Source organism: Alosa alosa, chromosome 8, assembly GCF_017589495.1.
Source record: "Alosa alosa isolate M-15738 ecotype Scorff River chromosome 8, AALO_Geno_1.1, whole genome shotgun sequence".
Classification (NCBI taxonomy): Eukaryota; Metazoa; Chordata; class Actinopteri; order Clupeiformes; family Clupeidae; genus Alosa; species Alosa alosa.
This window is the reverse complement of record NC_063196.1, coordinates 25,200,971-25,214,482: the sequence shown is the minus strand read 5'-3', so window position 1 is coordinate 25,214,482 and position 13,512 is coordinate 25,200,971. Positions and strand designations below refer to the sequence as shown.

Below are 13,512 nucleotides of genomic sequence, written 5' to 3'. Positions count from 1 at the left end.
AGTTCACCTAGGTCATGGTGTTGTGCACTGAATGGAGTAGATGTCTTCTCTGAACTGGTCATTACTTTTGGCATTACGTTGGCATCTACTATTACTAATATGTATCTTGCATCAAATGAATCAGGATCACAACAGATCAGGAACACAGGCAGAGCAAGTGGGTGTGGCAGCATTGTCACATCATGCCTCAGTGATAAAGTGCACTGTAGAAGAACAGGCCTCAATCCCTTTGCCTTTATCGTCAAAGTTCAACACATGTGCCTGGTAAGAAAAAACACTTTTTAAACTTTAAATTGTGTGATAGCTGTCGCAAGGTGCGCGTTTCATTCGTTTTAAATTATTATGAGTTGCACCGCTTATACTGCCAGTAACATCCTGCTTGAAAATGTATAGACTTACATATATAGTAAATGTGCCTATATGTATTCCACACAACTGGGGCCTGACCTATCTGCAAGTCAGCATCACATCTCCTGCAGCTACAGAGAGGTGCGTAACCCAGGGCGCATGGATAAGGTCACGTTCCTCTCCCGTAGGAGATGAATGTAAACGAGCGGCTCAACTCCTTCTCCCAACTCCTTCCCGCTGTTACCTGAAGAGGATGTGGCTTCAATGCGTGCCCACGACGCCATCGTTCACCTAGTGCTAATTCGTTTATTCCCCGCTCGCTGTCTCGTTATTTACATGCCTGCCCATTGTTCTTCGTAGGGCTACACTGTTCTGTAAGGAATTTTTTTATTTATCTGTCGCCCATGTTTTTCGGTGTGAAGAAAAGCCGTTGTTGATGCACCTGCTACTCAGCTGTTTGGATTTTTCTTCATTCACGAGCTTGGAGGCGATGATGTATATGAAAGGGCTCATGATGCTGGCTACGTGAATGGACTACGGTCAGGTTTGTGCTTCTGTCTGTCAGAGATGTTTTTCGCGTGGAGAAATTTTAGAGGCTGTGCGCTGAACGATTTAAGGATTTTGGAATCAACAGTCACCCATCCTGGATGATGCATGGCGAGTTTATGTTACGTTGCTATTTGGAGCCTGGTCTTAAAGTGATCCATGAGCTTTTACTATTACCAATATCATCATGTCCCTGGCATCGGCTGTGACAGCGAGTGAAAGCAGCACCACCACCGTTCCCGAGGAGGACGCGGAGAGCCCCCGCGAGGAGGTGAAAACACACATTATCTAACTACACATATGCAAAACGTCTTCCATTCATATATTTCAATTCTTTATGTGTAATTGTAAGCAGAACGTCTTATTAGGATGAAGGTGCAAATCACCAGGAAGCACATTAATCCTGTCACAGGTCTATAAGAATTAGGATGGATGGGTATGATAGCCAATTATTTTATATCAGTTTCTGTTGGTTTTGGGTTCGCCAATGCTCGTTTTGCTGTGTGTATGAGTGCATCCAAGTGTTTGTTTGTTTGCGCGCGTTTGTGTGTGTGTGTGTGTGTGCGCGCGCGTGTGTGTATGTGTGTGTGTGAGCATGTGTGCGCGCGCAGCAAGTGTGTAGTGTGTGTATGTGTGCCGTCTGTTTGTCTCCCCTCAAGCCTCTGAAATGCAACCCCCACCACCATCCCTTTTAAATGCCTGCTCCCTGGTGGGTATCAAATTGATTGGCATCTCTCTGTCTCCGACTAGCACCTCTTCAAGGAGCCATGAAATATTGCAATGACAGGGCATGTTTTCTTACGTTCTCAGACAGTGTGTTCATCCCATTTGGCCATATGTGTGCTCATTTATTTCAAGTTTTGCCACTCTTTCAGCCAGCAAAATTAAAATTCAGATAGGCTGGCTTGCTATTACATTCTGTCTTCATCTTCCATGCCTTATCACATGATAAAAATGACATAAATTATTGTGAGAGAAGTAGAGCTACTTTACATAAATATAATATCAATATAATAACTTTTATTATAGGGTTTTGAAATGAACAGCCTACTTGATGAGAATGTGGAATAGGCATCGTTTACCATTTAATTTCTACATTGTTAATAAGCACAGACACTATTTGATTAAGGATGAATGTAGTGCAGTGTGAGCGTGACACAAGGGTCTTTCAGTGACTTGTGAATGAATTCTGAAGGGCTACAGTACGAGACTAGTGCTGACAGGGCTTGCTGGGATTGCATAAGTTATAGTAGCTGGCCGATTTTTACATGAAGATGAATGGAAAAGATATTGGGGCCATGGCTCACAGGGAGAGTACTGTCACAACATGTTATAGCGACATGAGATATTACAGAGGGAATAACTGTCAGTAGAAACTCTTTTTGTGTATGTATTGGGTGAATGTCAGTATTTCAGGAACATATAAATTGATGAATCTGGGATCATAAAACTAATTATTAAGAGCACAGGCCTTGTTTGTTCCTGCAGGGTGTATAGCTATCCTTCACTCCCAGCAAGGATATACCAAATGTATCCTTATTTATGCCAGAAAAGCTTAACATTGTATATATTTGTCATCAGAACTTTATTTTTCCAAATTTCAATTGTAGAGATGGATTATTCATTTTTATCAGTGTTTTCCCCCTCCAAAGGCTGCACAGTCCTGAGTCACTGCTTTTCTAGTAGGCCTGATAGAGGTCACATAATATGGTCCACTGAAACTATAAATAGACTATTGAACATGCACATCCAGCTACAGTATGAAGTTAATGAACACTGTGAGTTTCAGTGTTAATTATGTGGGTTTGCCTATCTGCCTACCAGTGGAAAGGAGAGGCAGTATGTGCTCACACATCCCTCACTCACAAAGAGCTTCTCTTAATCTTTTAAAATGAGACATCTTTAAACACGCAGTTCTTAGCTCCATGAAACAACGCACATTCGCTGATCTCCACTAAAGCTCATAACATGATACTGGTCCATTTTATAGCTCAGTGTTCTGTTACCCAGGGGATGTTTCACTGCACTAATGTGCCATCTTAAGGGAGGCCAAGGCCAGGAAGTGGGGAAAGAAAAGAACAAGAGCATTATCTCATTGTGGTCAGCAAAAGCTGAAATAAAAACCACTGCATGAGAACCACATATTTAATGTGGAACTTGATGGGTTTGTTTTATTTTTTATAAAATAGTCAACCTTTCAGTTTACTTAAACTAAAACCCCTCATTTTTGGATGTGGCCTTTAATATGTTAGAATGATTTGTTCTGAAAATGCTCATGGGTGTCATATCACACGTAGTTGCAATGTGAAAGTGGGCAGAAGAAATAGTGCAACTCATGTTGTGCATTGTACTTATAGGAGGAAATACATAACAAAGGAAGTATTGACATTCAAGACGATGGAGGATTAAAAGTTTTATAAAATATCTAATACACATACTTGTTTATAAAAAACCTTACATTGTGCGAAGGATACTGCTTGGACAGCATTGTAGTTTTGTCAGCTGGACAAATAATACATCTAAAGTGAACATGTAACATAATAGTCATCAGAGAGTAATCTAACATCTATTGATTTAGTGGAAATGGTCTCTCTCTATCTCCTTCTTCCCCCCCTCTCCCTCTCTCCCCCTCTCCCTCTCTCCCTCCCTCCCTCTCTCTCCCTGTCTCTCCTCCTCTTTTTCCTCCCTACCCTTTGGGAGTTATGGCAGGGTGGGCTTCAGGGAGAACCATGTGACAAGGTGGGGAGGATAATTATGGAAAAGCCACATCTATTATTTACTGGCTGCTGCCATGTTAAAAGCACCACCCCCGTCATGTGCCCTCATGTTCAACCAGCGCCACGCCATCACAGCACATACACTGGCACAGACAGTGGCACAGACACTGGCACAAAAATGCAAACAAACTCTCAGTAACTCTTCACACGAGCAGTTAGCCAAATAACAGTGACTGAGCATCCGCTACTCCACAACGACTTCAAATTAACAACAGATTTTCTTTTAATTGGAATTACAGGGTCCATTAGTGTAGGATCCTGAGGGACTTGGTAGTATTGCTCTTCACATACTTAGAACTGGTAAAACTGACAGCTCACGGACATATGTTAATGTAGTGAGTACTGATCCATTCGTCCTCTCCTGAGAGTGGCCCTAGGCCTGTGCATGGTCCCCTGTGACGTGGCAGGCCACTGATGTGGTCTGCTGGTAGTTAACGATGCCTGGAGGTTGTGTGTGAGTTCAAAGATGCTTTGGTTGAATGCGTGCATGACTTGCAGGAGAATTGGCCCCTGTTAAAATTGTGTCGCGCACAAACCAATTTGCCTTGCTAAAATACAGGAAGCATCCCCTGTCCGTGCCTGATACGTGGTGACTCTTTGGAGATGAGTCTCTGGAAAAAATACACTCTAAAATGTGTCAGTTAGGGCTGAAGCATGCGTTGGATGTTTGATTTTGATGAGCACAGATACGAGTGTTCTGCACTGTAGTCATGCATAAGGCATGCTGCAGCACTTACGAATCAACTTCTCCCGTTTAATATTTTACTCGCTGTAAAGGCTACCAGAGTTCAGCCTCAAAGAATGTTGAACCAAGATGGTGGTGGATGGTTGAAAAAGGATGATGTGTGTAACTGCAGATCGGATGACAATATGGGAAGAGTACACGAGCAGCAGGGATGCTATCTGCCTTGTGCTCGGCGAGGTTGGCTTCTGTGTTAAATGGAAGGCGTGCCTCTCTAAGTGAACATTACGGTGCCTCAGTGGTGCATTAGACAAACTCAATAAGAAATCCTACCAGTGCTATTGCACATTCTATCAATGGACAAGCAGATGGGAGGTAAAAAAAACAGCAGATGCGAAGCATATTAGAAAATGTATGCGTATACAGTAGAATGCACAGATTCAGATCCAGCACATCCTTTTAATTCTTTTTCACTTGGTAACTGAGACAACTTAAGACAACTTATACCTGGGCAAAGAAAGGCCACCTTTGATTAAAAAAATAGGCCAAAGTTGGTTGTTGGGCTGCCTTTCTTCTCTCCTCCCCAGCACACACACACAATACACCAACACACACACCAACACACTCACACACATAAGCCTCTATCTGTTGTCCATAATTAAGCTATTCCGGCAATCAACTGTCCACTGCTGATTAGGTTGTAACAGTAAAGAGCTTTCATCCAGAGATTTGTTAACTTTCAAACAACATCAACAACACATTACATTAAAACAGTGCTGTATTTAGGGGCACACAAAGTGCTTTACAGTGAAGAGGGAGGACCTGACCTCCAGCACCACTAACGGCAGTGGTGCTGATGCTGCCCTGCTGTCACAGGACCAGAAACAGCAGCAGCTGCCAGGCTGTGTCTCTCTCTCTCTCTCTCTCTCTCTCTCTCTCTCTTTTTCTGAGTTCAGCAATGTCAGTGCTTTGCTGATTCAGTCGTCTGCCAATAATAACATTGTAAGCTCAGGAGAAAGCCAGGGCTGGGGTCAGAAGCCTCTTGCATGTGTTTTCAGGCTCCGAAGGAGGATGTGCTGCTTCCTGTTGTTGTTTTTGACCATATGGTTGAATGACCAGCTGGCAGCGCCGGTCACTGAGCATGCTGTATAAGGACACACTTTCCCTGTCTTTACTTTTCAGGCAGCAGTCTACTTAGTCTCAAGTATACTGTCTCTTTTTCTATTATGTATTCTTTTTAGATTGTTAAGGTCCAAACTTTGATTAGGGACTAAATTGATTAGAATCGGCGCAGTATTGAATGAGCACACTAATACCACCAATAAATAAGCAGCGATGTGATACAAACTTATTTGGCATGTCGTCAAATCAAATAAAACTGTTCTTTCACCATTGACAAGGCTCAACATGTCATCATCCAATGTGGACAGGATCTTTCTGGAGCTATCCCTCTGTTTCATGTTTGTCCCTCCTGGATTGGATCTAAAAAATCCAAAATCACAGTACTCGTGTTTAATAATCGTGATATCAATATTGAACAAAATAACCTTGATAATGGTTAATGGATAATGATAATTTTTGCCATAATCGAGCAGCTCTCATTTAGAGTGATCTTGGAGTTTACAGTAGAGCTCCACTTTTATATACTGTTGATATCTACTATCTGTGCATAGTCAGACATGCTATACAATACTATGCAAGGATACAAGGATACAAGGATACATGAAGTTTATTGTTACATGCATATAGTTACTGGAAGTAAGAAATGCAGTGAAATTATGCAAAGCACAAGCCAGCCAATATGAATAGCCAGTTATAATGGGGAAGTCCCAGGCAATGCCCAACTCCTCTGGAGTCTCTTAGCACATACGATTGATGATGCATGAATAGTTTAGTGTCTCTCTGTTTTGCATCAACTGACGCACAATGCACCACCACACGATACATATACTGGTGGCAGCCGTGGCACTTCGGACTTGTAACCGGAGGGTTGCCGGTTTGAACCCCGACCAGTAGGCACGGCTGAAGTGCCCTTGAGCAAGGCACCTAACCCCTCACTGCTCCCCGAGTGCCGCTGTTGTTGCAGACAGCTCACTGCGCCGGGATTAGTGTGTGCTTCACCTCACTGTGTGTTCACTGTGTGCAGTGTGTTTCACTAATTCACGGATTGGGATAAATGCAGAGACCAAATTTCCCTCACAGGATCAAAAGAGTATATATACTTATACTTATACTGTACGTGACACAATGCACCACCAAACGATACATATACGTGACACAATGCACCACCACACGACACATACGTGACACAATGCACCACCACACGATACATATGTGACACAATGCACCACCACACGATACATATATGTGACACAATGCACCACCACACGACACATATACTGTATGTGACACAATGCACCACAACACGATACATATACGTGACACAATGCACCACCATATGATACATATATACGTGACACAATGCACCACAACACGATACATATACGGGACACAATGCACCACCATACGATACATATATACGTGATACAATGCACCACAACACGATACATATACATGACACAATGCACCACCATACAATACATATACGTGACAGTCAAGTCATGTTGAGATTTCCTTCCAGTCATGCCACCCCCATAAAAATAATTCTCATATCTTTAGCAACAATCTACATGAAATGCCTTCCTGTACAGTACTTATTTGAGCACAGTGTCTGTTAGCACGTACTGTAAGTGGAGTCACTGCTGACAGTTTGGTTTGTCTGTCTGTGTGTGTTCCGCAGCAGCGGGCCGTGAAGCAGTCCCTGAGCAAGTCGCTGTGCCGGGAGTCGCACTGGAAATGCCTGGTGCTGTCGCTGCTCATGTACTGCTGCGTGGGCGCCATGGCCTGGTGCCTGGTGACCAAGGTGACGCGGCTGTCCTTCGACAGCGCCTACAAGGGCAAGTCCATGATGTATCACGACAGCCCGTGCGCCAACGGCTACATCTACATCCCCCTGGCCTTCCTGGCCATGCTCTACGTGGTCTACCTGGTGGAGTGCTGGCACTGCTACAGCCGCAACGAGCTGCAGTTCAAGGTGGACGTGGACAGCGTGTCGGAGCGCATCGGGCGCATGCAGCAGGCCACACCGTGCATCTGGTGGAAGGCCATCAGCTACCATTACGTGCGGCGCACGCGGCAGGTGACGCGCTACCGCAACGGCGACGCGTACACCACCACGCAGGTGTACCACGAGCGCGTCAACACGCACGTGGCCGCGGCGGAATTTGACTACGGCAACTGCGGCGTCAAGGACATCTCGAAGCGGCTGACGGGCCTGGAGGGCTTCCCCGTCACGCGTCTGCGCTTCACCAAGTGCTTCAGCTTCGCCAACGTGGAGTCGGAGAACTCGTACCTGACGCAGCGCGCGCGCTTCTTCACCGAAAACGAGGGTCTGGACGACTACATGGAGGCGCGTGAGGGCATGCACCTGAAGAACGTCGACTTCAAGGAGTACGTGGTGGCGTTCGCCGACCCGACACGGCTGCCGTGGTACGCGTCGCACGGCGTCTTCTGGGCGGCGGCGGCGCTCACGTTCTCGTGGCCGCTGCGCGTGCTCACTGAGTACCACACGGCGTCGGCGCACTACCACGTGGAGAAGCTGTTAAACCCGTTCGTGCCGATCACCGGCGTCGCGGAGGCGGCCGCCCTTCTGCCGCCACATCCCGCGGGTCAACACCATCGACAGCACCGAGCTGGAGTGGCATATCCGCTCCAACCAGCAGCTGGTGCCCAGCTACTCCGAGGCCGTGCTCATGGACCTGGCACTGGGCAGCGGCGGCGGCGGCGGCAGCAACACCTACGCTTCGTGCGGCGCGGTCGGCGGCATGAGGATCGGGACCTTCGGCGGCTACCGGCAGAACTGCGAGCGGTGCCACCGGGCCATCAGCAGCTCGTCCATCTTCTCGCGGAGCGCGCTCAGCATCTGCGCTGGCGGCGGCGGTCCACGCCTGCCCTTCAGCGCCAGCCGCTTCTCCCTCAGCCGCCTGTACGGCTCTCGCCGCAGCTGCCTCTGGCGGAGCCACAGCGGCGGCAGCCTCGGCGACCACGGCTGCCCGACCGAGAGCACGCGCTGCCTGGCCGGACCGTCGCTCTCCTCCGGCGCCACTACCACTGGCGGCGGTGCTCCCGGCGAAGACGCCGCACAGCAGCAGACGCCGGCTCCGCCCTCTTACCAGGACGCCCTCTACTTCCCCGTGCTCATCGTGCACCGCAACGAGGGCTGCCTCAACCACGACCACCGCTCGCTGCACCGCAACGGCTCCTGCGTGGAGACTTCCTTATGACGCCACAAGCAGACATGCTAAGGGAGGGTGAATAACTAAGGATACGTTTGGAAGAATGTAGAGGAGGAAGAGTAATCCGAGGGTTTAAGAGAGGAATGTTTACTTTCCCTAGACAGGTATGCTGCTTTGGGAATTCCTGTGGTTGACGTTTCCTGGAGTCTCTTTCTTTCTCTCTCTCTCTTCATGCAGAAGTCCTGTCTAGTTACATGTCAAATAATGAAATGAAAATGAAGGTATTGTGATATATTCAGCCTATGTGTTTGTGAAGGGAGTAGTGGTCTGTTCAGCTTTTAGCCAGCTGTCATTTATCGTAATGCCGAAAGGGAACTATCACAACAGGCTCAAAGCACACTCCTCTTTCAAAATTACCTGTTTTGGTTTTTACTCACTCCATCTCAATTTTATTGTCAGATTTGTTACACGCGGGAATTATTAAATTATTCCAACCATACCATGGGATTTCAAGAAATGAAATGTGAAAGAGTAGGCAGTGCTTACAGGAACGCTGTTTTCTAGCGTAGAAAACTTGACTGACAATTAACAACACCTCAGCAGTCATATGCTGCAGAAACACTGTTAAATGTGGGTCAAGATTTTTTTTAGATATGGCGATGAGTAGACCTATTTCTTAACATTGCCATTTCACACTGATGAATATTACATGAATGGCCTTTCAATCCCAAGGCTAGCCAAAGCTGTGCTTGTGGCATTTGGTTAGTTTTTCTCTAAAATGGAGGAGCACAATATAGGCTGTTGTGCAATTTGTTAGGTTTAGATGTATGTGAGTGGCCACATTATTAATTGTATTATTATTATTATTATTAGTATTATTAGTATTATTAGTCCGCATCATTACACCTTATTACACCTATTACAACAATCAACCATTTTTGAATAGTCAAAGAGTAGGGCTTATGTGTATTGCAGCAACTTCCAGAAAGTGATTCAAAGTAATAACAACAGAGATGATAACATGCTACAGCTAATACTGTAAAATTGCAAACAGGGCACAGTTCACTTCCTGCATCTCTTGCTCTGGTTGAAAAAAAGGCCCTGACATACTCAACATGTCATTTTGGTTTCTTAGAACTACCTCTTTTTTTGTAATCTGTTAAGTGCCTGATGCTGATGACTCATGTAGCCTCAAAATGCTCGCATCCTTAGTGCTTTGTGACTGAGATCAGCTACAGAAGGAAAAGTAGGATTTTTTTAGTAATAGAGGAGACAGGATATGTTTCAAGCACTGATTTAAGGACCAAGTAATACATGATGAGTAATGAATGATGAATGAAGAGGGTGTTGAGAGATGTTGCTTGCTCTCTGCCTCGCACACATACTGTACATAGACACACACACACACAAAACGTGTGGGGATTCTTATGTTCTAATGATAATAATGTAATTTTCCCTGGAAACTTGGAAAAACAACTGAAAATGGAAGGCTAAGTATATAGCTGCCAGACCAGTTTTGGAAGTCAGTAAAGGGTGCAGAGCACTCGTGTCACGGAACAGTAATCTTCCCTTCGTAATAATCTGACATTTTTGTGCCACAACGAATCATGGCCTACTGCAAGAGTATAAAATTCCAGGAAAATTGGACATTCAGTTTAATTTGGGCTTTTTAATTTTTTTTAAGATGCCCTTGCCGTGTCACATAAGAACATAAAATTCCTTTTTGCAGAATCCCTCTCCGACTGGAGCAGCTTTCGCTATTTGAGCTTCGTAAGGCCTTGTCCAGGCAGACAGTCAGGAGACAAAAGGGCTGGATAACAAACCTGACACCCTGCCGCCGTGCTGCTGACACCTGAAAGAGAAAGAGAGGGGGATGAGTGAGAAAGAAAGAGAGGTTCCAAATGAAAGAGGGAAACGAGAGAGAAAGAGAGAGCCCTTGGTCAAAAATAGTCCACATATCTGTGTCGCCGCAGGCTTCACGTTCATTTAGGAAGTCTAGATGTTCAATTTAGATACAGAGAGAGGGATCAGAGAGAAAGAGAATGCTGTGTCAAGGCTGCCACAGTTCAGTTTAATATATTTTTTTAACAGATTTAAACGACTACAATAGCAGTGATGATGGCAGAGAACCAATATCAATATCAGAACACTGACAGATAAATGACAGAGCCATATAGTCTTTCATCATGCGTTGCAACAGTATTGCTAATGCACAGGTAATCGTCATAGAAATGCAGGGTTATTCTCTTCTGGATTTCCCCTAACCACCTTCACTTCTTCCACCACATGACCCAGTCAGCCACAAGGCCTGATCATCAGGAACCTGTATAGCATAGTAGTTCATGAGTAAGTGCATTCACAGAGGAAATAGGCCATGACTAGGGGGACATTACATTGAATGTAAGCTGCCTGGCTGGACGTCACCTTTGGCCCATAGGCTATACCCACCGCAATACGACCACAGCGCGACACACGCTCATACTAATCCAGCAACTGACCTGAGATCAGCTGGCCGACCTGCCCACTCATAGCCTCCCCTGAGGTGACTCTGTACTCTATTAGCTCCTTCTAAACGCATGACTGGAGGGGGGAGGTTAGCGGTGCGCAGACTCCTGCTATATATCTGTGCTATCTGTTTGACTGTGACCTTCAGCTCTGAGCTCACTGCTTTTGCTCCCCATCAGCACTATACACCATGTTTATGGCCTCCCTCCCTTTTATAGAGTCCATATCACAAAGATGCAGGTTGAGCTGAGGGGGTAAAGATTTTTGAATATGATGACCTTGCCCTGTGGAAAATGAAGGTGATATGAATGTTGTATACATACAGTATAAAACTGGTCTGTTACTGAAATGGTGTGGTGCATGGGATTGCTCTCTTACAATACATCTTCCTGTTCCAAACCTTTTTTCTTTTCTGTGATATTCTGCGTATTTCCACAAAAAAAAAAGAAAGCATTTTCAAGGCACCAAAAAACAAACACACACTATAGGGGCCATGAAGTCTGCCTGTGCTGAGGCCAAAAGTCTTCTGTGCTGCGTTATCACGTACCTCCCCTATGGATTCACCGCTATGCAACACCTAATGAAAGCACTTGCCAGGTTGGACCACTCATTCTTTCCTTCCTTAATTCCTTCTTTCTGCCATATTTTCTTCCATAATCCTTTCTTTTCTGACTATCTTATGTGTCGGTTGAAGAGGGATAGGCAGATCATGTTTTCATGCTATTGAGAGTAGGGTGAGCCCTCCACACACGTTGAGCAAATGTCCTTGTGATGTGTAAATTGCACCTATTAAGGCTTTGGTGTTTTACAAAAGGGGGGGTCTGTTTGTCGTAATGAGTCCTACATCAAGAAGGACCCCCCCCTTGTCTTAATTCCTAATTATCACTCTGAGGTATTCAAGAGGCTTATTATTAATACACAATATTACAGCACAATATTTCTTCACCAGGCAGGCCTATGATCGGCCTCATGTTCCTATACAGCCCTTGTTTATTTCATTAGATTTTAAAACGGAACAGTTGACGGGTCATGTTTACTCTTATATTTGTTTGTGGTTTCATGTGAGGTAGCTGCTCAGGCATTAGGTGAATGTTTTTGTCTTTGAGTCACAAGAACAATTCCAGGAAAGCAGAGTCGGGGCAAGATTGACCTCATTTTGACTGTTAACATCAAACCCTTTATCACAAGACAAGATGTCATTTTCTTCTGTTTCTCACCTTGCGGTCACCTTGGTGAATCTCTTTTTATGAGGTTGTATACAATTTTGAGGCTTTCAAGGAAAGACGGGTTTTGTTAATGTACATAGAATAGAGGTGTGAAAAAAATGTGTGTGGTATTGTTTGTTTTGTTGAATGTGCCGCACTTGAACAGCACATCATTTGTTTGGGTTTGGTTTAAAGCTAAATGTAGAGGATTTGTGATTGGATAAGACTATATGTGTGTATATTCAATGATTAAACCATTCAATACAGCCTAATAATCTCCTTGAAAAGGGGGTCAAATTTGGATAACTGACAGTAGATGTGTGTTTGTATACTGTATATGAAAACAGACCATGAAGCCTAGAACATCTTATGCTTTAAGGGCAAAATATTCAGCTGAACAAAAATTCACTTTTTATTTCAGCTTGACGTCTGTTTCCTTGGACATGACAGAACTGGTGCAGTGCGAATGATGCCAAGCTCTCTTTTATAATACACACACACTGTAATGATGACAGTCAAGTGTAATGGCATGTTAACCATTCAGGATTTCTTCGTGTCAAGATCAATTAGATAAAAATGGAGGTCATTGTTTCTTTTTCTTTCAGCCATGTTTTTTCTACTTCCTTATTCTGAAGTTGTGTGCGCAAAGCCTGGCTCAAATGCAGCCATTCCTGACAGCAACAGACATTTTTTACTAGATTAACTCTTTCACTGGTAGGTGTTTATGGATTGCTCAATAATAAATGTGTTGGAATAAAAATGACAAGTCTGTATGTATGTCAACACTTTCACCACACTGCTGCCTTTGCCGTCTGTTACATACAGTATACCAGTAAAACAACTGAAAACCAAATCTGTGTGTTCAAGTCACTTATGGCAAATCTAATAAAAGAAGTCTGTGTCTTTACTGGTGAATGAAGTTTACAGTAAATGTTGCTGTCTATTTATGTGCTTTATCCTTTACTTACAGTTTATTGGAAGAGTATTACGAAACCTAATAAGCAAAAGAGAGGTTTCAGTCATTTGAGGAACTCTACGACACCTGCAACCATACTGTGCGCTTAAATGTAGAGTCTGACATTTTTGTCGAAAGATAAAAATACACATAGACCAACAATAATAATGTAATAAGATCAGAATCATGACAAAGAAAC

General features: G+C 44.4%; 1 protein-coding gene across 1 annotated transcript; it reads left to right on the top strand.

The window, feature by feature from the left end:
* Nucleotides 1–373: 373 nt before the first annotated feature.
* tmem151ba (transmembrane protein 151Ba) lies at nt 374–13,265 on the top strand. The gene is given in 3 exon segments (XM_048251351.1): nt 374–1,165; nt 7,154–8,031; nt 8,033–13,265. Coding segments are annotated over 3 exon segments (1,626 nt in total). The 5' UTR covers nt 374–1,081; the 3' UTR covers nt 8,697–13,265.
* Nucleotides 13,266–13,512: the final 247 nt, after the last annotated feature.